Source organism: Pristiophorus japonicus, chromosome 10, assembly GCF_044704955.1.
Source record: "Pristiophorus japonicus isolate sPriJap1 chromosome 10, sPriJap1.hap1, whole genome shotgun sequence".
NCBI classification, from domain to species: Eukaryota; Metazoa; Chordata; class Chondrichthyes; family Pristiophoridae; genus Pristiophorus; species Pristiophorus japonicus.
In genome coordinates, this window is record NC_091986.1 from 166,185,988 (window position 1) to 166,212,004 (window position 26,017).

Consider the following 26,017-nt stretch of genomic DNA (forward strand, 5'->3'; position numbering starts at 1 on the left):
TCCAATCTCTTCTCCATCTCAGTCTCCATTGATCGGTGGTGAACATCCATGACCCAGGCCAAACAGTCAACCCACCTCACAGGATTGGACGATTATAGCTGCAGTCATGCAACACACAATCCTCCATACGCCAGAAACTGCTCTATCCACGAGGCAGAAAAGCTATTTTAGTAGATGCCAAGTGAGTAGAAAAAGCTGACTGTCTACTTAAAAGGCTGACAGCTGACAACTATGCTGAGCCACACAGAACAGTCTGTCACAATTAATAAATTATTCCATATTTACATTTTACTCAGTAATAATTCATTGTTCAATGCTTACAGTCTGTTTCACTTAGATTGTGAATTATTTTATATTTAGACCCAGTTTAGGATAATGAATTAGTCTTTATATTTACAATTAGAAGGGGCCTAAAAATTCACAGGCTTTTAATCCTGCCTAAGTTCTGGGATCAGCTCACCAGGATTCTCTTCCAGTGGTTCCTCCGGATTGTATGGGATCAAGGGGATATTTCTCATTTCAATATTCTTGGCGGGAGCCGGCACCACTTTCGGTGCATCTCAGGCAGATTAGGGCCGTTAGCATTGGGAAGGCATGCATCTTTATGCAGGCAGGTTTGCAACTTTAAAGGTAGTTAGCAGCCATGAAGGGACGTTGCTTCTACTCCAACATTGGTTGTATTCTTCAGGGTCCATGTCAGGATCCAGGTCTGAAACTCCAGTTGGGCCTCATTTCCGCTGGCCAGGATACAGCTGGTGGATCCTAGGCAGGGCTGAGGCATTCTTTGGACTGGGAGTTCCTGGCCCCTCAGGCTCTGATGAAAGGGACCACATTTGGGGCAGATGGAAATTTTGCCCCAAACAAGGCTCTACGGAAATTAGCATTGCAGGCTGAGATCTGGCAAATTTGGCTTCTGTCCTAATTCTTGGGCCTTCCACTGCACTCCAATCCAATTTATAGTTGGAATGTGCCAGAAGGTTTATCAGAGCAAAATGCTTAAGTTTAATAGCAATTGGAATGTAGAGAGCTGACACGATAGTTGCATGCCAATAATTGTTGGTAGAATGTGATTGGTCACCATCATTTTTGTAGCTAACAGAAATCATAAATGACATGACAGACATGGTTCTGGGATGTGATTTGTACTTATTCTGGGATCTGATTCATCAAAGGGCCATTATAATCGTACATCCTTAATACCATCAATTCCTACATTCTGACTGACCCAAAACATTTAATAATATATAGATGGATTTTATGGTGAGTTTTACTTCTGATTAGCTTCTTGTTGCTTGCTTTCCACTAATCAGGAGTTCAAACCTGCACTTGTTATTTGCTTAGTGACCAATTAATGACTATCATCCTGAAAGCTGCAAGTCTTTTTAGTTCCAAGATTACACACCTGATGAGTGAAGATCAGATCTGAATCAAAGGAAACTACGAAAGTATAAGGAATGAATTGGCTATGATAGAATGCTAGGGAACCAAGGATCTAGTGAGCAAGAGGAATTAAAGGAAATGATTATGAGTAAGAAAATAGTGCTGGAGAAACTAATGGGACTGAGGGCCGATAAATCCCCAGGGCCTGATAATCTGCATCCCAGAGTAAAAGAGGTAGCCATGGAAATAGTGGATGCATTGGTTGTCATCTTCAAAAATTCTATAGATTACGGAACAGTTCCTGTAGATTGGAGGGTGGCAAATGCAACCCCACTATTTAAAAAAGGATGGAGAGAGAAAACCGGGAACTGCAGATCGGTTTGCCTGACATCAGTAGTAGGGAAAATACTAGTCTATTATAAAGGATGTGATAACAGGACACTTAGAAAAAACAACGGGCTTAGACAAAGTCAACATGGATTTATGAAAGGAAAATTGTATTTGACAAACCTACTGGAGTTTTTTGAGGATGTAACTGATTGAATAGATAAGCGAGAACCAGTGGATGCAGTGTATTTGGATTTTCAGAAGGTCTTTGATAAAGTCCCATTTAAGAGGTTAGTGTGCAAAATTAAAGCATTCAGGGTAATATACTGGCATGGATTGAAAATTCGTTAACGGACAGGAAACAGAGAGTAGGAATAAACGGGTCTTTTTCGGGGTGGCGGGCAGTGACTAGTGGGGTACCACAGGGATCAGTGCTTGGGCCCCACCTATTTACAATATATATAAATGATTTGGATGAGGGAACCAAATATAATATTTCCAAGTTTGCTGACGACACAAAATTAGGTGGGATTGTGAGTTGTGAGGAAGATGCAAAGATAGGTTGAGTGAGTGGGCAAACACATGACAGATGTAGTATAATGTGGATAAATGTGATTAATCACTTTGGTAGGAAAAACATAAAGACAAAGTATTAATTAAATGGTGATAGCTTGGGAAATGGCAATGTACAAAGGGACCTGGGTGTCCTTGTACACCAGTCATTGAAAGCAAGCATGCAGGTGCAGCAAGCAGTTAGGAAGGCAAATGGTATGTTGGCCTTCATTGCAAGAGGATTTGAGTACAGGAGCAAGGATGTCTTATTACAGTTACATAGGGCCTTGGCGAGACCGCACCTGGAGTATTGTGTGCAGTTCTGGTCTCCTTACCTAAGAAAATATATACTTGCCATAGAGGGAGTGCAACGAAGGTTCACCAGACTGATTCTTGGGATGGCAGGACTGTCGTATGAGGAGAGATTGGGTCGACTAGGCCTGTATTCACTTGAGTTTAGAAGAATGAGAGGGGATCTCATTGAAATGTATACAATTCTAACTAGGTTGGATAGACTGGATGTGGGGAGGATGTTTCCATTGGCTGGGAAGTCTAGAACAAAGGGTCACAGTCTCATGATAGAGGGTAGAAAAATTAGGACTGAGATGAAGAGAAATTTCTTCACTCAGTGGGTAGTGAACCTGTGGAATTCTTTACCACAGAAGGCTGTGGAGACCAAGTCACTGAATATATTTAAGGAGGAGATAGATAGATTTAGAAACATAGAAACATAGAAAATAGGTGTAGGTGTAGGAGTAGGCCATTCGGCCCTTCGAGCCTGCACCGCCATTCAATGAGTTCATGGCTGAACATGCAACTTCAGTGCCCCATTCCTGCTTTCTCGCCATACCCCTTGATCCCCCTAGTAGTAAGGACTACATCTAACTCCCTTTTGAATATATTTAGTGAATTGGCCTCAACAACTTACTGTGGTAGAGAATTCCACAGGTTCACCACTCTCTGGGTGAAGAAGTTTCTCCTCATCTCGGTCCTAAATGGCTTACCCCTTATCCTTAGACTGTGACCCCTGGTTCTGGACTTCCCCATCATTGGAACATTCTTCCTGCATCTAACCCGTCTAAACCCTTCAGAATTTTAAACGTTTCTATGCGATCCCCTCTCATTCTTCTGAACTCCAGTGAATACAAGCCCAGTTGATCCAGTCTTTCTTGATATGTCAGTCCCGCCATCCCGGGAATCAGTCTGGTGAACCTTCGCTGCACTCCCTCAATAGCAAGAATGTCCTTCCTCAAGTTAGGAGACCAAAACTATGCACACTACTCCAGCTGTAAACTATAGTAACACCTCCCTGCCCCTGTACTCAAATCCCCTCGCTATGAAGGCCAACATGCCATTTGCTTTCTTAACCGCCTGCTGTACCTGCATGCCAACCCTTCAATGATTGATGTACCATGACACCCAGGTCTCGTTGCACCTCCCCTTTTCCTAATCTGTCACCATTCAGATAATAGTCTGTCTCTCTGTTTTTACCACCAAAGTGGATAACCTCACATTTATCCACATTATACTTCATCTGCCATGCATTTGCCCACTCACCTAACCTATCCAAGTCGCTCTGCAGCCTTATAGCATCCTCCTTGCAGCTCACACTGCCACCCAACTTAGTGTCATCCGCAAATTTGGAGATACTACATTTAATCCCCTCGTCTAAATCATTAATGTAAAATGTAAACATCTGGGGCCCCAGCACAGAACCTTGCGGTACCCCATTAGTCACTGCCTGCCATTCTGAAAAGTACCCATTTACTCCTACTCTTTGCTTCCTGTCTGCCAACCAGTTCTCAATCCACGCCAGCACACTACCCCCAATCCCATGTGCTTTTCTAGACACAAAAGGGATCAAGAGATATGGGGAGAAAGCGGGAATATCGCGTTGAGATAGAGGATCAGCCATGATCATATTGAATGGTGGTGCAGGCTTGAAGGGCCGAATGGCCTACTGTTGCTCCTATTTTCTATGTTTCTATGTTTCAATCTTCCATGGCAGATGCAGTAATGCAATACCTTAGTTCTCCAGGACACATACGATTCTTCTTATGGCTTCAATTAATCTTGCAAACTAATGCACTGACATGTAGGTTGTTCCTGGCTAGACAAGCAGTGGGAAGCTATGCTCACAAGCTGTGCAGTACTGGCTGGGTAAACTTTAGCAGTGGGGCCCTAGACCTTGGTTCTTGCCAACCTGCATTCAGGTTTGTAGACTTAGATAATAACAACTTGCATTTATATTTCAGAAGAATGAGAGGTGATCTTATCAAAACGTATACGATTATGAGGGGGCTTGACAAGGTGGATGCAGAGAGGATGTTTCCACTGATGGGGGAGACTAGAACTAGAGGGCACAATCTTAGAATAAAGGGTCACCCATTTAAAACTGAGATGAGGAGAAATTTCTTCTCTCAGAGGGTTGTAAATCTGTAGAATTCGCTGCCTCAGAGAGCTGTGGAAGTTGGGACATTGAATAAATTTAAGACAGAAATAGACAGTTTCTTAAATGATAAGGGGATAAGGGGTAATGGGGAGCGGGCGGGGAAATGGAGCTGAGTCCATGATCAGATCAGCCATGATCTTATTGAATGGCGGAGCAGGCTCGAGGGGCTGTATGGCCTACTCCTGCTCCTATTTCTTATGTTGTTATATAGCACCTTTAACATAGTAAAATGTCCTAAGCCACTTCACAGTAACAATTGTTAAACAAAATTTGACAGCATGCCACATAAGGATAGTTTAGGACAGGTAACCAAAAGCTTTGTCAAAGATGTAGGTTTTAAGGAGTATCTGAAAGGAGGACAGACGAGCAGGGAGGCAGAGGGGTTTAGGTAGGGAATTCCAGAACTTAGGGCAAAGGCAGATGAAGGCATCGTCAGAAATGGTGGAGTGAAGAAAATCGGAGACTGGCCAGAATTGGAGGACGCAGAGATCTCGAAGGGTTGTAGGGCTGGAGGAGGTTACAGAAATTTGGAGGCCACGGAGGGATTGGAAAACAAGAATGAGAATTTTTAAATCGAGGCATTGTCGAACTGTGAGCCAATGTAGATCAGCGAACACAGGGATGTGTGTCACTACAGTGTGTGTTCCATGTCAAGTGAGGATTTCTCAATTGCTTGATTTGTAGACGCTTAAGCATGGCGGTGGTGGGGTGGGGGGTGGGGGGTGGTTTCTATGTGAATCAGACAAATGCCTAACCAAAACTAAATCTTTCATGTAGCAAACTATATGTCTCTGTGAACATAAGAACATAAGAATTAGGAGGAGGCCATTTGGCCCCTCGAGCCTGCTCCACCAACCAATAAGCTCATGGCTGAAAATCCTATCATGTGTATAAATCTGATTTCACTATAAAATGAGGATGCCTGTATGTCAATCACATGCATAGTCATGAGGTTTCCTGTATCTCAATGACACCGATAGATGTAGATATTGTGACATACCTAAGGAAAATATTTCCCATAGTAAAACTCCATAAGACCAGACATCACTTTGAGTATTGTAAACTTTGTCAAATATAGATTCGGGGGCCATCCATTTGAGAGGGAGCCTTGCCTGCAAACATTGATGAACAAGTTATTGACATGACTAGTTACCTATGTAAGTTCATTTTTAATTGTCAAGTTATAAGAATCTTTACAAGTAATGTCATTAAATGAACTTACATCTCCCTTTCGCACATAATCAGGATCTTTATATATATCTCGTGCAAGTCCAAAGTCACAGATCTTTACTACATTGTTCTCAGATAAAAGGATGTTTCTTGCTGCCAGATCTCGATGGATGCACTGTAATAAAAGAGTTGCACTCTCACAATGCATTTCCTCAATCTTTGCCATGAATTTCCTGACATCATTATTTATACTGAAGCTTTTTTAGTAAAACCTCTTTCCTTAATGATACAAAAAAAAAAAAATTTAATATTTTTTCTGAGGAAGTAGACAGAAGTAAGTAGGAAGTCTGCTTGAGTTCCTTCAAACTTGCGTAAGAAATGTATTTGTTTTCAGAAATTGCAGCTTGAAAGTAAGTCATTAAATGTAATAATCGTTCAATGCAGGTCTGGATGTGAGGAAGAGCTGGGCGTCACATGTCCAGCCTCACACTGTGCCTCGAAATGGCTGAAGCAAATGTTTCAGCTGAGGTTACGTGAACATTCCAACTTGGCAAACAGACAACAGGTAAGAAAACAACTGCAAACATTTCCACTGTGATCTTTCCATGACATTTTCATAGTGTTCCAGAACAAAGTACAGGATCTCCCACACACTTTGTAAAGCAATGGACACAGGATGATCGAGCAGACACTGTGGAGCATGACATTCACTCCATTGGCTTCCTGATTTAACTGTACTAATTAAACTGGGGGAAGGTTGGACTACATTTTCAGATTTATTCCAAACTACTGAGATCTAAAGGTACATGGTAATAAATTATGTATTAGCTTTAATTATTCAAAGATTTCAAAAGAAAAACATTGTAAATGCTGGAAACATAACAGATTAGCATTTTATGTTTTAATTGAGATTTTGATTCCTGGTTTTCTTTTTCATCTGTTATTTATTTGCAGCATTTTCTGTTTTTAATTTTATGATTCTATTTAAAAAGTTACCCATTTTGCTTAATTGACGTGATTTTAACAAATATTGAGGTGATTAATATAGAACAGGCTGCTATTGATGTTGATATTTTCAATGGCATGTAGCCTATAAACATGTATATTTTCATCACTCTTTTTTTAAATTAAGACACAGTTTTGCCAATTAACTTATAAGCCATATTTGTTTTGTGGAAGGAATCCTGAGCTTTTGGTATTTGTACTTTATACCTTAGTTAAGCTGTAGAAAATTGAATTTGCTCACTGCAGCAGTTAGACATGCTCTAAAATTGGTAGGACATTTTAGAAACATAGAAACATAGCCTGCACTGCCATTCAATAAGATCATGGCTGATCATTCCCTCAGTACCCCTTTCCTGCTTTCTCTCCAAACCCCTTGATCCATTTGGCCGTAAGAGCCATATCTAACTCCCTTTTGAATATATCTAATGAACTGGCCTCAACAACTCCATAGAATTCCATAACCACTCTCTGAGTGAAGAAGTTTCTTCCTCATCTAGGTCCTAAATGGCTTACCCCTTATTCTTAGACTGTGACCCCTGGTTCTGGAACTCCCCAGCAACGGGAACATTCTTCCTGCCTCTAACCTGTCCAATCCTGTCAGAATTTTATATGTTTCTATGAGATCCCCTCTCATATCATCTAAACTCCAGTGGATACAAGCCCAGTTGATCCAGTCTCTCCTCATATGTCAGTCCTGCCATCCCGGGAATTAATCTGGTGAACCTTCATTGTACTCCCTCAATAGCAAGAACGCCCTTCCTCAGATTAGGAGACCAAAACTGAACACAATATTCCAGGTGTGGCCTCACCAGGGCCCTGTACAACTGCAGTAAGACCTCCCTGCTCCTATACTCAAATCCTCTAGCTATGAAGGCCAACATGCCATTTGCCTTCTTCACCACCTGCTGTACCTGCATGCCAAACTTCAATGACTGATGTACCGTGACACCCAGTTCTCATTGCACCTCCCCTTTTCCTAATCTGTCACCATTCAGATAATATTCTGTCTTCCTGTTTTTGCCACCAAAGTGGATAACCTCGCATTTATCCACATTATACTGCATTTGCCATGCATTTGCCCACTCACCTAACCTGTCCAAGTCACCCTGCAGCCTCTTAGCATCCTCCTCACAGCTCACACCGCCACCCAGCTTAGTGTCATCTGCAAATTACATTCAATTCCTTCGTCAAAATCATTGATGTATATTGTAAATAGCTGGGGTTCCAGCACTGAACCCTGCGGCACCCCACTGGTCACTGCCTGTCTTTCTGAAAAGGACCCATTTATTCAGACTCTCTGCTTCCTATCTGCCAACCAGTTCTCTATCCACGTCAATACATTACCCCCAATACCATGTGCTTTAATTTTGCACACTAATCTCTTGCGTGGGATCTTGTCAAAAGCCTTTTGAAAGTCCAAATACACCACATCCACTGGTTCTCCCTTGTCCACTCTACTAATTACATCCTCAAAGAATTCTAGAAGATTTGTCAAGCATGATTTCCCTTTCATAAATCCATGCTGACTTGGACCGATCCTGTCATTGCTTTCCAAATGCGCTGCTATTTCATCTTTAATAATTGATTCCAACATTTTCCCCACAACCGATGTCAAGCTAACTGGTCTATAATTCCCTGTTTTCTCTCTCCCTCCTGTTTTAAAAAGTGGTGTTACATTAGCTACCCATGCAGTTCATTGGAACTGATCCAGAGTCAAGAGAATGTTGGAAAATGATGACCAATGCATCTATTATTTCTAGGGCCACCTCCTTAAGTACTCTGGGATGCAGACTATCAGGCCCTGGGGATTTATCTGCCTTCAATCCCATCAATTTCCCCAACTCAATTTCCTGACTAATAAGGATTTCCTTCAGTTCCTCCTTTTCACTAGACCCTCGAACCCCTCGTATTTCCAGAAGGTTATTTGTGTCTTCCTTAATGAAGACAGATCCAAAGTATTTGTTCCATTAGTCTGCCATTTCTTTGTTCCACATTATAAATTCACCTGATTCTGACTGCAAAGGACCTACATTGATCTTCACTAATCTTTTTATCTTCGCATATCTATAGACGCTTTTGCAGTCAGTTTTTATGTTCCCTACAAGCTTCCTCTTATACTTTATTTTCCCCCTCCTAATTAGTCCCATGTCGTCCTCTGCTGAATTCTAAATTTCTCCCAATCCTCAGGTTTGCTGCTTTCTGGTCAATTTATATGCCTCTTCCTTGGATTTAACACTATGCCTAATTTCCCTTGTTAGCCACGGTTGAGCTACCTTCCCCTTTTTATTTTTACTCCAGACAGGGATGTACAATTGTTGAAGTTCATCCATGTAATCCATAAATGTCTGCCATTGCCTATCCACTGTCAACGCTTTAAGTATCATTTGCCAGTCTATCCTAGCCAATTCACGTCTCATACCATCGAAGTTACCTTTCCTTAAGTTCAGGACCCTAGTCTCTGAATTAACACTGTCACTCTCCATCTGAATAAAGAATTCTACCATATTATGGTCACTCTTCCCCAGGGGTCCTCGCACAAGATTGCTAATTAATCCCCTCTCATTACACAACACCCAGTCTAGGACGGCCAACTCTCTAGTTGGTTCCTCGACATATTGGTCCAGAAAACAATCTCTCATACATTCTATTTGCTTCTGTTTATAGGGGTTTACTGAATAGCTACTACATTTGATTTTCCATCTTAAATTGAAATCTTCTGATAATGCAGATATTATTTAAATAATAACTTTTTAAAGAACCAGTTCTATGAATGAGTTCAAAATATTTCTCACTCCACTGACAAAACATCTGTCGTATAACTGCAGTTCATATCAAATTGATTTCCACTCCGATTACTTATCAGAAGAAGAAGGTAATCTCACATCAATATGTCAAACTGTAGGATAACAATGGCTAATTGAGAACTACTTTATTTATTCCAAAATTCTAATTAAAATGAAATACTGAAGAAATTTCCATTTTCACATTCTGAATTTCACTATATTTGGCCAGTCTTTATATTAATGTGACGGATGGGAGATATTCAATGATTTCTAATCTCACTGAACCAGAGTTTCAGAATTTCACAGTATTGCATCCAAACCTTTCTTGATGCCAGGAATTCCATGCCTCGGGCCACCTGGAAACTGTAACTGATCAGGTCCTCCATGCTAATTGGTTCTTTGTATAAGTCATCAGCATCTATCAATTATTTTTAAAAAAGAGGAGTACAGTGTTAATTTTGAATTGTTACTGCAATTAGTGGTTCAGTAATAAAGCAGTCACTATATGGTGGGCAGTAAGATTTAACTCTTTAGTGCTAATGTAAATTTTCAGTTAATATGGGAGGCTGAAGAATCCATAGTTATCTCTATATTATCAGGCAATAGTCCAGCAGGAAAACCTCACCAATTCCACTGTACACCAGTACACCATTGTTCCTTTGAACTAGGAACGTGACTAAAAATCATTCTGACAAAATGTTCAGACGAAAGGTTATACCTGAAACTTTAGCTTTTTTTCTTTCTCTACAGCTATTGCTTGGCCTGCTAGGTGTTTCCAGCATTTTCTGTTTTTGTTTCAGATTTCAAGCATCTGCAGTATTTCTTTTTGGATAATAATAATGTTGGTTTGGTTTGGTTGATCTAGCAGGGGGCATGGGGTCAGTATTGCCATAAAGAACTCAAACACACTTTTGCCATACTCCCCTAATCTTACTCAAAACGATGGTTCCAAACAGCAATTAACTACATCCTTCCCAGCCATTCAGTATGGTTCACAAGAGGCATTGGAGTTCCTCCTGACATTCTATTCGCTCCAGTATCCCTGGTGATCATTAATCTTTCCTTTTCCCATGACATCCCCTTTCAGCAGTTTTCTCACCATATCCTGCACTACTATTGTATATCTGTCCCAAATAACTCTCATGCGTCAATATCAACAATAACTTGTATTTATATAGCGCCTTTAACATGGTGAAACGTCCCAAGGCATTTCACAGGAGTGTTATGCAATAAAAACCGAGCCACATAAGTAGAAATTAGAGCAGGTGACCAAAAGCTTGGTCACACAAATAAGGTTTTCCTAAACCTTCCCCACTGAATTTAAGCAGACAACTGGCCTTCAACAAATGAGATTATAAATCAAGAAATTATTCTGATTAACAAACATGTCGCTACACAGGAATGTGATAATAGTCAGGGTATAATAAAAAAAAAGACTGCATGTAATTTTCTGATTATCCTCAGGTGACATCCATTATCCCATAATTCCCCAGATTCTAACACAGTCCTATTCTTCTGGTGGTATTTTGCTTCCTAATTCCATATCAGAATTTGGCCCCACCATTCCAATTTGCTCATTTGATCTCTGCCTCAAGCCAGGTACAGATTAATTCCCATCAGTTGCTCTTTGGTATCTTGCCCAACAAAACACTGCGGATGTTCAAAATCTGAAATAAAAACAGAAAATGCTGGAAACACTCAGAAGGTCAGGCAGCATCTGTGGAGAAAGAAACACAGTTAATGCTTCAGGTCAATGATCATTCATCAGAACTGGGAAGATGACCAGCAATGAACAGCTTTTAAGCAACTACAGAGCCAGGGAAAAGGGGGGCAAGGGAAGGACAAAAGTTTGTGATAGGGTGGTGGGCAGGAGTGATTAAATGACAAAACGGATGATGAGGTAAGGCAAAAGGAGCTGATAATGGGACAAACATGGAACCAAATGATGGCACCAGAGGAGGTGTAAATAGTACAGTATGTCCAAGAGAAAATGGGGCATTAAGATCTAAAGTAGTTAAACTCAAGTGTTAAGGCTAGAAGGCTGAAAAATGCCTAGTAGACAGATAAGGTGCTGTACCGTGAGCTTGGGTTGAGCTATATTGGAACAGTGTAGGAGGCCGAGGATAGAGGTCAGAGTGGGAGTGGAACAGAGAATTAAAATGGCAAGCGACCGGAGGCTCAGGGTCACGTTTGCAAACCATTCTTCATGTGTGAGCCTAGGCAGGGAGTGCCATATTTTAACACTCACGGCCTAGGCTCACACATGAAGGTGAGCAGTAATTAGCAATGCTTGGCAAAAAATATCACGTATTTAATTGAATTGAAGTACGACACACTTTTCTGTGATACTAAATGTCACTGGAGTTTGAACACTCATTAGCTCCCTGTTGTCCTTTGATACATATAGTACAGTTTGAAGTGTACTGAAACACAAGTTTGCTCAAAAACTGTAGAGATTTGCAATGATAATATGTGATTTGCGAAACATAAATTACTGCATATATTTTAGTGGACCCAATGAGGAGATAAAAACCCCATCATCCACATCTGAATTTTCCCCAGTATATTGTCATCACTGACATGCTGTTGCCTTGGTGGGATACTGTAGTAAAATTTCTGATCATTTGGTGAATCTCTGGCCAGAACAAGACAGCACTAAAGCTACAAGTACTGCTGATGTTCTCTTTTTCTTTCTGCCATGCTTGCTAACTCCCTACAACACCCTCTCACCTCGCACAGATGATTAGTAGCAAAATAATAATTTGAGGCTTCCTCCCGACTGTTCTGAAAACCTAGAGACAGGCTGATAAGAACTATAATTGTCATTCACGGTACACCATGTATTTTTATTCCTTTCCAAACTTGAAAGGTGTGCCCCCTCCTATTAAGAATATCCCACGGATGTTTATTACATAGATAATCAGCAAGGACATCAAAGATACTCAGTCCGGTGTAAAAATAACTTTGAAGGCTGTAAATCAGGAAGAAATCAGGAAGGAATCAGTTCTTACCCTCCTCTTCCTCTTCAACATCACTTAGAGTTTTATCTTCATCAAACCCAGAACTAGTGGAGCTCTCGGAGCTTGTGACACTAGCCAGCCTTTTCTTTTTACCCTCCATGGGGGCCTTTTCTTGAATTTGATCTGCCTGCAGTGTAGTCTCCTATGGACGATAGAACACAAGAAGAAAGCTTTAAAGGAACTGTAAAGTCCTGTCCCCTCAGTACAGATTCACATGAGGCATATAGTGAAGTCAAGGTCACTCTGGACCTGCACCTTTATTTCACAGCTCTGGAATGCTGCACTTGCCTGAGACCTGTCCTTATATACCAGTCTCTTGCAAGTGCACCCCTGGTCGTAAGGTATGCTGGTGGTTACAGGTCATATCTTATTACAGTCATGTATAGCATGTTAGGATACAGTTATATATAATAATGTAAGATACATGACATCACCCTCCCCCAAGGTCTTATTGTCGTTATAGGTTCAGTCTCTCAGGTGGTCTACGCTCTCGCGTGGAGCGTCTGAGTTGTGGTTCAGTTGTTTGCCTTGGTGTCGGTTTTTCTTTGGGTGTGGTTGCTGGTATCTCGCCTGGGCTGTCTGTTTCGATTGGTGTGATTGTTGTTGACTCACCTGAGCTGTTTGTTGGGATTGCCCTTTCCTCAGGTTGTTCCCTCTGTCTGTCCACCAGGTGTGGTGCGAGTTCCACATTGTAGTCTGCCTCTGGTTCCGCAGTGTTGTTGGTAAATCTGCTTTTGACTTGGTCTACATGCCTCCGGCAGGTTTTGCCATTGTCCATTTGTACTATCAGTAGCCTGTTTCCTTCCTTGCCCGTTAGTGTCCCTGCAAGCCATTTGGGATCCCTGCCATAGTTTAGTACAAACACTTTGTCCCCTATCTCATTCCATCTCCCCCTCGAATTTCTGTCATGGTACTCAGTCAGCTTACGGCGCTTTGCCTCAATGATTTCGTGCATGTCTGGGAGGATTAATGAGAGCCTTGTTTTTAAAGTCCTTTTCATCAACAGTTGCGCGGGGGGATCCCAGTCAATGAGTGCGGACGAGATCTGTATGCCAGCAGCAGTCGCAACAGGCGACCCTGCAGCGTGGGACCTTGGATTTTAAGCATGCCTTGTTTAATGATTTGCACTGCTCTCTCCGCCTGGCCGTTGGAGGTCGGCTTGAACGGTGCCGTCTTGACGTGATTTATGCCGTGGTCAATTATAAAATCTTGGAATTCTGCGCTGGTGAAGCACGGACCATTGTCACTGACCAATATGTCAGGGATTCTGTGCGTTGCAAACATGGTTGCGAGGCAATCCACAGTGGTGGAGGTTGTGCTCGAGTTTAGAATGATGCATTCAATCCACTTTGAAAATGCATCTACAACTACCAGGAATATTTTGCCCATGAATGGGCCCGCATAGTCTACGTGCACTCGAGACCATGGTTTGGTAGGCCAGGGGCTCAGGGGAGTCTCCCTGGGAGCATTGCTGAGTTGGGCACAAATGGTGCACCTTCGGACGCAGAGCTCCAAGTCCGCGTCAATACCAGGCCACCAGACGTGGGATCTGGCTATGGCCTTCATGAGAACGATCCCCGGGTGCTCGCGGTGGAGCTCCCGGACAAATGCCGAGGCATGACTACTCGGCTACTCCACATCAGGCAGTCTGCTTGTAGTGATAGCTCCTGCATGCACCTGTGAAAGGGTTTTAATTCCTCGGGGCAGACATCGCGAGCCTCTGCCCAGTCACCGGTTAGGACACATCTTTTTACTAAGGATAATGTGGGGTCACTGGTCGTCCAGGCTCTGATTTGGCGAGCCGTCATGGGCGAACCTGTGGACTCAAAGGCATTGATTGCCATGACTATCTCACAGTCCTGTTCGGCAGACCCTTCCGTGGTCGCCAGGGGTAGCCTGCTGAGCGCGTCGGCACAGTTGTCTGTGCCTGGTCTGTGCCTTATGATATAGTCGTAGGACGCCAGCATGAGTGCCCACCGTTGAATTCGCGCTCAGGCATTGGCGTTTATTGCCTTACTCTCGGATAGGAGGGACGTAAGGGGCTTGTGGTCGGTTTCTAACGCGAACTTGGCCCCGAAAAAGTATTGGTGCATCTTTTTGACACCGTACACGCACGCGAGCGCCTCCTTCTCTACCATTCCGTACCCGCGCTCCGCCCGCGAAAGTGATCTGGAGGCATAAGCTATGGGTTGTAATTTGCCTGCACTATTGACATGTTGCAAAACGCACCCGACCCCATATGCTGACGCATGTGAGAACTAGCTTTTTACCTGGATCAAAGAAGCTTTTTACCTGTTGGAACACAGAAGGTTGCGTGCCTTATTGAAGGCGCGTTCCTGGGCGTCCCCCCAAAACCAATCGCACCCCTTCCTGAGTAGCACGTGGAGAGGCTCCAGCAGCGTGCTTAAGTTCTGCATAAAGTTCCCAAAGTAATTGAGTAACCTGAGAAAGGCGCGCAGTTCTGAGACATTCCGGGATCTGGGTGCCAGGCGAATTGCTTCTGTTTTGGACTCTGTTGGACAGATTCCATCAGCGGCAATCCTTCTGCCCAAAAATTCAACCTTGTTTGCGAGAAACAGGCACTTGGATTTCTTGACTTATAGGCCTACCCGATCCAACCGCTTTAGTACTTCCTCCAAATTACAGAGATGGGAGTCGGTGTCCCTGCCCGTGATAAATATGTCGTCTTGAAATACAACTGTCCCCGGGATGGACTTGAGCAGACTCTCCATGTTGCGCTGGAATATGGCAGTTGCCGACCTGATGCTGAATGGGCATCGATTGTACATGAAAAGGCCTCGATGTGTGTTGATGGTGGTGAGTAGCTTGGATTCCTCGGTCAATTCTTGCATCATATACACAGATGTGAGGTCTAGTTTTGAGAAAAGTTTACCTCCAGCCAATGTGGCAAATAAGTCCTCCGCTCTGGGCAGCGGGTACTGGTCCTGTAGGGAGACTTTGTTTATGGTAGATTTGTAGTCCCCACAGATTCGTATGGATCCATCAGGCTTCATGACTGGGACGATGGGACTTGCCCAATTGCTAAATTCCACAGGTGACATAATGCCTTCCCGCAGAAGCCTGTCTAGTTCGTGTTCAATCTTTTCCCTCATCACATAGGCCTTGTGATGGACCAGTCTAGCATCCTGTGTGATGCAGATTTTGACTTTGGCCCCTTTGAAAGTGCCCACACCTGGCTGAAAGAGATGTTCAAATCGCTTTATAACTGTTGAGCAGGAGGTCCGTTCCTTCAATGACATGGCATGGACATCATCCCATTTCCAGTTTAGTTTTGTCAGCCAGCTTCTTCCCAGCAGTACTGGGGGGTCTCCGGGGACAATCCACAGGGGAAGTCGGTTCACTGTCCCTTTATGTGTGACAGAGAGCATGGCACTGCCGAGGACTGGTACGATTTCTTTGGTATAGGTCCTTAGTTTGGTGTCGACCCTTGAGAGTTTTGGTCTGTCTCTTTTATGCGGCCACAGTTGTTCAAATTGTTGAGCACCCATGAGAGATTGACTCGCTCCCGTGTCCAGCTCCATGTTGACAGGTATCCCGTTGAGTCGGACCCTCATCATTATAGCAGGCGTCCTGTTGTAGGAGCAGCAGCCATTGATCGTGTTGACCCACTGTACACCGGTGTCCCGGGTACTGTCCCCACCATCTTCTGGTCCGCTTTCTGACCCATCCGATTCGTATACCAGCCGAGCTGCCGTTTTGTTGCACATGCGGGCCAAATGCCCTGTATATTTACAGTTCCTGCAAACAGCCTGCTGAAATCGACATCCCCTTGACGAGTGCCCACCCCCACACCTCCAGCACAGACTGCTTCCATCATTGTTCCCAAAGAATGAGCTGCGGTCTGGCTGATCTCTCTTGAGCTTCTTTCAGTTTGTAGTTGATTGCTCGCATTGTGGGTTGATGAGGTGTGAACGGCCGTTCCTGTGGTTTTTGATGGCTTCTGGCGCCACTGCCTGCTGTCGAGAGTCTGTTCTCCCGGTTTTGTCTGTGTATGGGGGTAGCAGCTTGTTTAATGCTGTGAACTTCTTGTTCCGATATTTTGTTAGTTGTCGTACCTGCATTGTAAATCAACCTCGTTTCTTCTTCCCCTGCCAAGAATGTCTGTGCAACCAGTGCTGCTGCCTCTAAGGTCAGGTTCTTGGTCTCTATGAGCTTTCGGAATACTCCTGCGTGGCCTATTCCTTCAATGAAAAAGTCTCTCAGCATTTCTCTCCTCAGTTCATCGGAGAACTCACATAAACTAGCCAACCTCCGAAGTTCCGCCACAAAGTCGCGTATTCAGACTATTATCTGAATGGTGACAGATTAGGAAAAGGGGAGGTGCAACGAGACCTGGGTGTCATGGTACATCAGTCATTGAAGGTTGGCATGCAGATACAGCAGGCGGTTAAGAAAGCAAATGGCATGTTGGCCTTCATAGCGAGGGGATTTGAGTACAGGGGCAGGGAGGTGTTGCTACAGTTGTACAGGGCCTTGGTGAGGCCACACCTGGAGTATTGTGTACAGTTTTGGTCTCCTATCCTGAGGAAGGACATTCTTGCTATTGAGGGAGTGCAGCGAAGGTTCACCAGACTGATTCCCGGGATGGCGGGACTGACCTATCAAGAAAGACTGGATCAACTGGGCTTGTATTCACTGGAGTTCAGAAGAATGAGAGGGGACCTCATAGAAACGTTTAAAATTCTGATGGGTTGAGACAGGTTAGATGCAGGAAGAATGTTCCCAATGTTGGGGAAGTCCAGAACCAGGGGTCACAGTCTAAGGATAAGGGGTAAGCCATTTAGGACCAAGATGAGGAGAAACTTCTTCACCCAGAGAGTGGTGAACCTGTGGAATTCTCTACCACAGAAAGTTGTTGAGGCCAATTCACTAAATATATTCAAAAAGGAGTTGGATGAAGTCCTTACTACTAGGGGAATCAAGGGGTATGGTGAGAAAGCAGGAATGGGGTACTGAAGTTGCATGTTCAGCCATGGACTCATTGAATGGTGGTGCAGGCTAGAAGGGCCGAATGGCCTACTCCTGCACCTATTTTCTATGTTTCTATGTTTCTATGCTTCTATGCTTTGGCCCACACAGCATCTGTAGTTGTAGAATCTGTGTCTGGCCATGTGTAGGCTGCTCGCTGGCTTCAGGTGGTCTCTTACCAGTGTGCTCAATTCTTCAAACGACTTGCTTGATGGTTTCTCGGGTGCCAGCAGATCCTTCATTAAAGAGTATGTTTTCGAGCCACAGCTGGTCAAGAGATGGGCTCTTCTCTTGTCTGCCTTATTGTCGCCTAACCAGTCTTTGGTTACAAAGCTTTGCTGGAGCCTTTCTATAAAGTCCTCCCAATTGTCTCCAGCATTGTACTTTTCATCTGATCCGTTGTTCACCATTCTGTGGATTCTGTAATCCCGTAACTCGTCGCCACTGTAAAGTCCTGTCCCCTCAGTACAGATTCACACAAGGCATGTAGTGAAGTCAAGGTCACTCTGGACCTGCACCTTTATTTCACCGCTCTGGAATGCTGCACTTGCCTGAGACCTGTCTTTATATACCTGTCTCTTGCAAGTGCACCCCTGGTGGTAAGGTATGCTGGTGGTTACAGGTCATATCTTATTACAGTCATGTATAGCATGTTAGGATACAGTTATATATAATAATGTAAGATACATGACAGGAATAATAGCCTAGAAATTCAGGTTATTTGCGTCATAAAATGGCAAAAAAACGGCTAGCGCTCTTCCGCCAGTTGGTGGTGGGGTCCGCAACTGCCGCCATTTTCAGCAGGTCGGCAGCGTTGCCGTTGCCTGCTATCAGCGAGAGTATTTTAATGAGTTATGTGTGATGTCAATCACCGTACATCGCTGCATTGACGCCAGCTCATTCATTTTGGCATTCCCGCTCGCATTGCCGCCTGCGCTAAATCACGCCAGTGAATGCTGCCGCTAAAAGGCCTTTCAGCAATGTTAACAGCCATGTGGAGTCTGGCAGGACACCGGAACTTCAAACACCTCCTTTGCCAAGGTTCTTCGTTTAAATTTTCATTTTTTGCTGGCTAGGTAGATAAGGTGGTTAAGAAGGCATACGGAATACTTGCCTTTATTAGCCAAGGTATAGAATACAAGAGCAGGGAGGTTATACTTAAACTGTATAAAACACTAGTTAGGCCACAGTTGAAGTACTGCATGCAGTTCTAGACACCACATTACAGGAAAGATGTGATTGTACTAGAAAGGGTACAGAGGAGACTTACGAGGATGTTGCCTGGACTGGATAATTTTAACTATGAGGAAAGATTGGATAGGCTGGGTTTGTTTTCTTTGTAACAGAGGAGGCTGAGCGGAGACCATATTGAGGTGTATAAAATTATGAGGGGCCTAGATAAGGTGGATAGGAAGCACCTATTTTCCTTAGCAGAGGGGTCAACAACCAGGGGGCATAGATTTAAAGTAATTAATTGATAGGAGGTTTAGAGGGATTTTTTTGAGCGGAAATATTTTCACCCAGAGGGTGGTAGGGATCTGGAACTCACAGCCTGAAAGGGTGGTAGAGGCAGAAACCTTCACAACATTTAAAAAGTACTTGGATGTGCACTTTGAAGTGCTGTAATGTACAAGACTACGGACCAAGAGCTGGAAAGGGGGATTAGGCTGGATAGCTCTTTGTCGGCCGACACGGACACGATGGGCCAAAATGGCCTCCTTGCGTGCTGTAAATTTCTGATTCTATGAATCTATGATTCTCTCATAAGAACATAAGAATATAAGAATTAGGAACAGGAGTAGGCCATCTAGTCCCTCGAGCCTGCTCCGTCATTCAACAAGATCATGGATGAACTGGCCATGGACTCAGCTCCACTTACCCGCCCGCACCCCGTAACCCTTAATTCCCTTATTGGTTAAAAATCTATCTATCTGTGATTTGAATACATTCAATGAGCTAGCCTCAACTGCTTCCTTGGGCAGAGAATTCCACAGATTCACAACCCTCTGGGAGAAGAAATTCCTTCTCAACTCGGTTTTAAATTGGCTCCCCCGTATTTTGAGGCTGTGCCCCCTAGTTCTAGTCTCCCCGACCAGTGGAAACAACCTCTCTGCCTCTATCTTGTCTATCCCTTTCATTATTTTAAATGTTTCTATAAGATCACCCCTCATCCTTCTGAACTCCAACGAGTAAAGACCCAGTCTACTCAATCTATCATCATAAGGTAACCCTCTCATCTCCGGAATCAGCCTAGTGAATCGTCTCCAAAGCTAGTATATCCTTCCTTAAGTAAGGTGACCAAACTGCATGCAGTACTCCAGGTGCGGCCTCACCAATACCCTGTACAGTTGCAGCAGGACCTCCCTGCTTTTGTACTCCATCCCTCTCGCAATGAAGGCCAACATTCCATTTGCCTTCCTGATTACCTGCTGCACCTGCAAACTAAATTTTTGGGATTCATGCACAAGGACCCCCAGGTCCCTCTGCACCGCAGCATATTGTAATTTCTCCCCTTTCAAATAATATTCCCTTTTACTGTTTTTTTTCCCCAAGGTGGATGACCTCACACTTTCCGACATTGTATTCCATCTGCCAAACCTTAGCCCATTCGCTTAACCTATCTAAATCTCTTTGCAGCCTCTCTGTGTCCTCTACACAACCCGCTTTCCCACTAATCTTTGTGTTATCTGCAAATTTTGTTACACTACACTCTGTCCCCTCTTCCAGGTCATCTATGTATATTGTAAACAGTTGTGGTCCCAGCACCGATCCCTGTGGCACACCACTAACCCACCGATTTCCAACCCGAAAAGGACCCATTTATCCCGACTCTCTGCTTTCTGTTAGCCAGCCAATTTTCTATCCATGCTAATACATTTCCTCTGACTCCGCGTACCTTTATCTTCTGTAGTAACCTTTTGTGTGGCACCTTATCGAATGCCTTTTGGAAATCTAAATACACCACATCCATCGGTACACCTCTATCCACCATGCTCGTTATATCCTCAAAGAATTCCAGTAAATTAAACATGATTTCCTCTTCATGAATCCATGTTGCGTCTGCTTGATTGCACTATTCCTATCTAGATGTCCCGCTATTTCTTCCTTAATGATAGCTTCAAGCATTTTCCCCACTATAGATGTTAAACTAACCAGCCTATAGTTACCTGCTTTTTGTCTGCCCCCTTTTTTCGTCACTCCTTGTTATTATGCTTTAAATTTTTGAAGTGCTTGTAAGTGGCAACACAGAAACAGATGCATTATGGAGAATTTCACTACTGTGAATGAAAATACTGCCCATTTCCATCTATTTCCATTCATGACATTCATTGGGCTGCAATCTGAATAATTCAGTAATATTAAAACAAAAAGACCTTTAATGTACAATCACCTTGTGCAACACAAAGTTATTCCGCTTGCTCTTGAGATAGTTGGAGAGGTTGCCATATTTACAGTATTCAACAATCACCATCAAAGGACCTGTGTATAGAAAAATATGGCACAATGTGATTCATTAAAATAATACTCTAGGATAAGACATGGAGTAATTTTCTAAGTTTGCATTTCCATCGGGGAGCCTTGCCCGCCATTTGTGTATATCAGGAAATCATGTGTGCTGGCTTTGGTTTGTCAATGTTCACAACTGGCTAAAGAGGCTCTCTGCCTGCATCACAAAATTAATCAGTGCTTCAAGATCTAAAAACCTTTCTAGCTAAATTCAACAATTGGTGTCCTGATGGGGCTATTCCCTTTTTGTGATGTTTCTAAGGTGAGACATTGATAAATAATGTTTCATCTTACAGGGCTTACAGTGGAGGATAAAGAAAAAAAAGGACACTTATGTCATATACCAATGGCTAAATACTACAGAATCTTTAGAGGAATATAGAAAGATAAGAGGCAAAATTAAAAAGGATATTAGGAATGCTAAGAGAGAGCACGAGAAATTATTGGCTAGTAAAATTAAGGAAAACCCTAAGATGTTCTATAAATATATTAAGAGTAAGAGAATAACTAAAGAAAGGGTAGGGCCTATTAGAGACCATGAGGGTAATCTTTGTGTGGAGGCGGAAGATGTTGGTAATGTTCTTAATGAATACTTTGCATCTGTTTTCACAAAGGAAAGGGACAATGCAGATACTGCTATCGAGGAGGAGTGTGATATTCTGGATGAAATATAGTGAGAGAGGAAGTATTAAGGGGTTTAGCAGCTTTGAAAGTAGATAAGTCCCTAGGTCCGGATGAAATGCATCCCAGGCTGTTGAGCGAAGTAAAAGAGGAAATAGCCGAGGCCTTGACTATCATTTTCCAGTTCTCTTTGGATTTGGGCATGGTGCCGGATTGGAGGATTGCTAATGTAGTACCCTTGTTTAAGAAGGGAGAAAGGGATAGGCCGAGTAATTACAGGCCTGTCAGCCTAACCTCAGTGGTGGGAAAATTAATGGAGAAAATCCGGAAAAACAGGATAAATCTACATTTGGAAAGGAGAGGATTAATTAGGGACAGTCAGCACAGATTTGTTAAGGGAAGATCATGTTTGACCAACCTGATTGAATTTTTTGAGGCGGTAACCAAGAGGGTTGATGAGGGTAGTGTGTACGATGTAGTGTACATGGACTTTAGCAAAGCTTTTGATAAGGTCCCACATGGTAGACTGGTCATGAAGGTTAAAGCATATGGGATCCAGGGTAAAGTGGCAAGTTGGATCCAAAATTGGCTTAGAGGTAGGAAACAAAGGGTAATGGTTGATGGATGTTTTTGTGACTGGAAGGATGTTTCCAGTGTGGTTCTGCAGGGCTCAGTACTGGGTCACTTGCTTTTTGTGGTATACTTCAATGATTTAGATTTGAATATAGGGAGTATGATTAAGAAGTTTGCAGATGACACTAAAATTGACTGTGTGGTTGATAATGAAGAGGAAAGTCATGGGCTGCAAGAGGATATCAATCTACTGGTCTGGTGAGCAGAGCAGTGGCAAATGGAATTTAATTCAGAGAAGTGTGAGGTAATGTACTTTGGGAGGGCTAATAAGGAAAGGGTATGCACATTAAGGCATAGGCCACTTAATAGTGTAGATGAACAAAGGGACCTTGGAGTGCTTGTCCACAGATCCCTGATAGTAGAAGGCCAGGTGGATAAGATGGCTAAGAAGGCATATGGAATGCTTGCCTTTATTGGCAGAGGTATAGAATATAAGAGCAGGGATGTTATGCTTAAATTGTATAATACTTTGGTTAGGTTGCAGCTGGAGTACTGCGTGCAGTTCTGGTTGCCGTATTATAGGAAGGACATGATTGCACTAGAGATGGTGCAGATGAGAGTTACGAGAATGCTGCCTGGAATGGAGAATCTTAGTTATGAGGACAGATTGGATAGGCTGAGCTTGTTCTTATTGGAACAGATGAGGTTGAGAGGAGACCTCATTGAGGTGTACAAAATATTGAGAGGCTTGGACATAGTCGATAGTAAGGGCCTATTTCCATTGGTGGAGAGGTCTATTATGAGGGGGCATAGTTTTAAGGTGGTTGGTGGAAGGTTTGGAGGGGATTTGACGGGGGGCTTCCTTACGCAGAGGATTGTAGGGATCTGGAACTCACTGCCTGGAAGAATGGTGGATGCAGAAACCCTCACCACTTTTAAGAGATGGTTGGATGGGCACTTAAAGTGTCGTAACCTGCAGGGTTACGGACCCAGAGCTGGTAATTGGGATTAGACTGGATAACCTCTTGTTGGCCGGCACAGATATGATGGTAAGTACTGCAGGGAATCGAATACGGCCAGGGTGATCTACTGGACTAATTTCGATCGCCTGGATGGGTCGGAGAGGAATTTTCCCAGATTTATTTCCCCTAAATTGGCCTGGGTTTTTATCTGGTTTTTGCCTCTCCCAGGAGATCACAAGGCTCCAGTTGGGGTGAAGTATAGAATGTTTTAGTGTAAGGGGTGTCACCGTTGTGTGGGGCGGACTGGTTGGGCTGGGTGCTCTTTGCCTTTCCGCCATTGTTCATCGGTTTATATGTAACCTTCAGGGCTGCTGACCGAGGGCCGTGCGGCTCTTTGTCGGCCAGTGGAGACACGCTGGGCCGAAATGGCCTCCTTCTGCGCTGTAAATTTCTATGTTTCTATCTCTCCGCTTCTACTCTCTGCATTCTCAGCTGCTCATCTCTTGCAGTAGAACTGCAGAGGATTCTGGATTCCAAGACTAAGCAGAAGAACTTCATATTTCAATTCTCAATCTCAAATGCACTGCAAAAACTTGTGGTATCTGATTGAGAAGCCAACCATTTGCTTATAAGATGTTAAAAAATGAATTAGGGACCTGAAATCTGTGAGGGAATAACTAATCTTCTATTGTGACATGCTGAACTTCTGTTCCTCTCTTACATGGACAAATGTCGTAGGGGGGAGGAGCAGAGCTGAGGCAGGGATGTCCTAAACCGAGGGTTCTTGCTAGCTTAACACAGTCAGACTCAGCATATCTCTGGTTGCTGGTACACCAAGTGAGTTGAGGCATACCATCCTACAGATAGACTAAAGTGGTTCCCCACCAGTGGGGTCCAGCCAGAGAAACAGCCTGGATACCCATTGAAAGGGAACAATTTTTTTTTAAATTACTAATCAGCTCCCTTACATAGGGACCCAAGGGGGAACATGGCCAGGGTCAAAGGGGGCCTGGGCATAAAGGCATTGGATCTTCTGGTTGCAGAGCATAGTGCAGATGGGTGCTAGAGATGTACGTGGTGGCGTTTGGGTCCACCTAACCCAAGTAAGTTTTCAAAATAGATTTGAAAATAAACCTTCATGTGAGCCAGGAGGAGCAGTAGTGTTTACCCCAACTCTACATTCGTCACGATCTGCCCCCCACTACAGCCTACTCCAATCCCCCTCCTTTGGGCCGCTGCTGGTGAGGCAAGCCAAACGACATCCATAACCTGCATTGTGCAAGCTGTCTGTGCATAAAATATTAATTACACCCAGAGCACTAATTTCTAAAACCTGCCCCAATAAGTTCAGCTATGGCCAAAACTAGAATTAGGAAATTGGGGGAATCTAGGGCCCAAGTTTCCACATGATTTGCGCCTGATTTTTAGGAGCAACTGGTGGAGAACGGACTATCTTAGAAATCGCAATTCTCCACATTTTTTTTTCTGCAGTTCTAGTCGGGTAGAACAGTTCTACTTTGGAACAGAATTTTTTCTTCAAAAGGGGGCGTGTCCGGCCACTGACGCCTGATTTGAAAGTTTCCACAGTGAAAACGTACTCCAAACTAAAGTAGAATGGAGCAAGTGAAGATTTTTGTAGAACTGAAAAAACCTGTTCTACACATTAAAAAATCAGGCGCAGGTTACAAATTAGGCATAGGAAACGAGGGGGGGAGCGGGGGGGAAGGGAACACATTAAATTCTACAATAAATTCTTATTTATACTTCTACAAATATTATACAAATAAATCCAACCTGAATAAACATTTATAAGCAAAGAAAAGATTAAATAAACCATCTTCCTACCTGTGTGAAAGTGCTTCAGGCACGGAGAATTCTGCAGGCGTTTGTTCCCGTGGGTGGGGGGAGGGGGGGAATTAAACAGCCGTTTGTTCCCGCGGGGGAGGGGGGGAAGGAGACAGTGAGAAGGCTGCAAGTGCTGATGTGCTGATGGCAATGTGCTTTTATTAAAAAAATGTTCAAAAATTAAACAGCTACAAAGAACTACAAAAATGGCCGAGTGCCAATGTTTTTTTCACACTGCGCGTGCGCGAACGCTCCAACGCGCACGCGCAGCGTTGCCGGCAGGAAAAAAACTAATTTAAATAGTACCCGCCCCCTCCCACTTACAAAATCGGCGCGAGTGTAGGCTCCGCCCCCCTGGGCGCCGCGCCAGGCAGACAAGGAGCTGCAGAACGCTCCAGAATTGCAAGGGTTTTTTTAGGCGCGAAAAACGGGCGCCCAGCTCGGAGGGGCGCCCGTTTTTTATCGTGTGGAAACTTGGGCCCTAGAGTCAAAAATAATGATGTTACAATATAACCCTGACTATATTTATGACCAATGAACTGCCCCACCCTCAAGAATCTGCTGTAATATTGCAAGACCTATAGGAATCATTACTGTTACTGATAAAAAAAACATATCAGGAAAGATAACAGCACCTTTTAAAAAGCAAATCATTTTCTCACATAGATTTTGTCTGTTTGTTATTTGTAGCAAGGTCATAAATGTGCTTTTTAATATTTTGCTACAAACAACAAACAGAGGGGATCTTCCACAATGGTTTATTTTGCTACAGGTTTTTTATGTTAACAAAACTGTCATTTTGCAGCCAAACCTTAATGCACATTTTGTTCT

The 26,017-nt window shown here is 43.4% G+C and overlaps 1 protein-coding gene across 3 annotated transcripts in view; it reads right to left on the reverse strand.

Annotated features, from left to right (window-relative positions):
• Positions 1-26,017, reverse strand: part of flt1 (fms related receptor tyrosine kinase 1) — a 274,841-nt gene that overhangs the window by 40,709 nt on the left and 208,115 nt on the right. For all 3 annotated transcript variants that reach the window (XM_070892291.1, XM_070892293.1, XM_070892292.1), the window contains exons 20-24: positions 21,070-21,158; positions 12,681-12,831; positions 9,990-10,087; positions 5,934-6,056; positions 5,712-5,823 (exon numbers count right to left, since the gene is read on the reverse strand). In XM_070892291.1, coding sequence (XP_070748392.1) covers positions 5,712-5,823; positions 5,934-6,056; positions 9,990-10,087; positions 12,681-12,831; positions 21,070-21,158 — 573 coding nt within the window. The remainder of the gene's footprint in view (positions 1-5,711; positions 5,824-5,933; positions 6,057-9,989; positions 10,088-12,680; positions 12,832-21,069; positions 21,159-26,017) is intronic.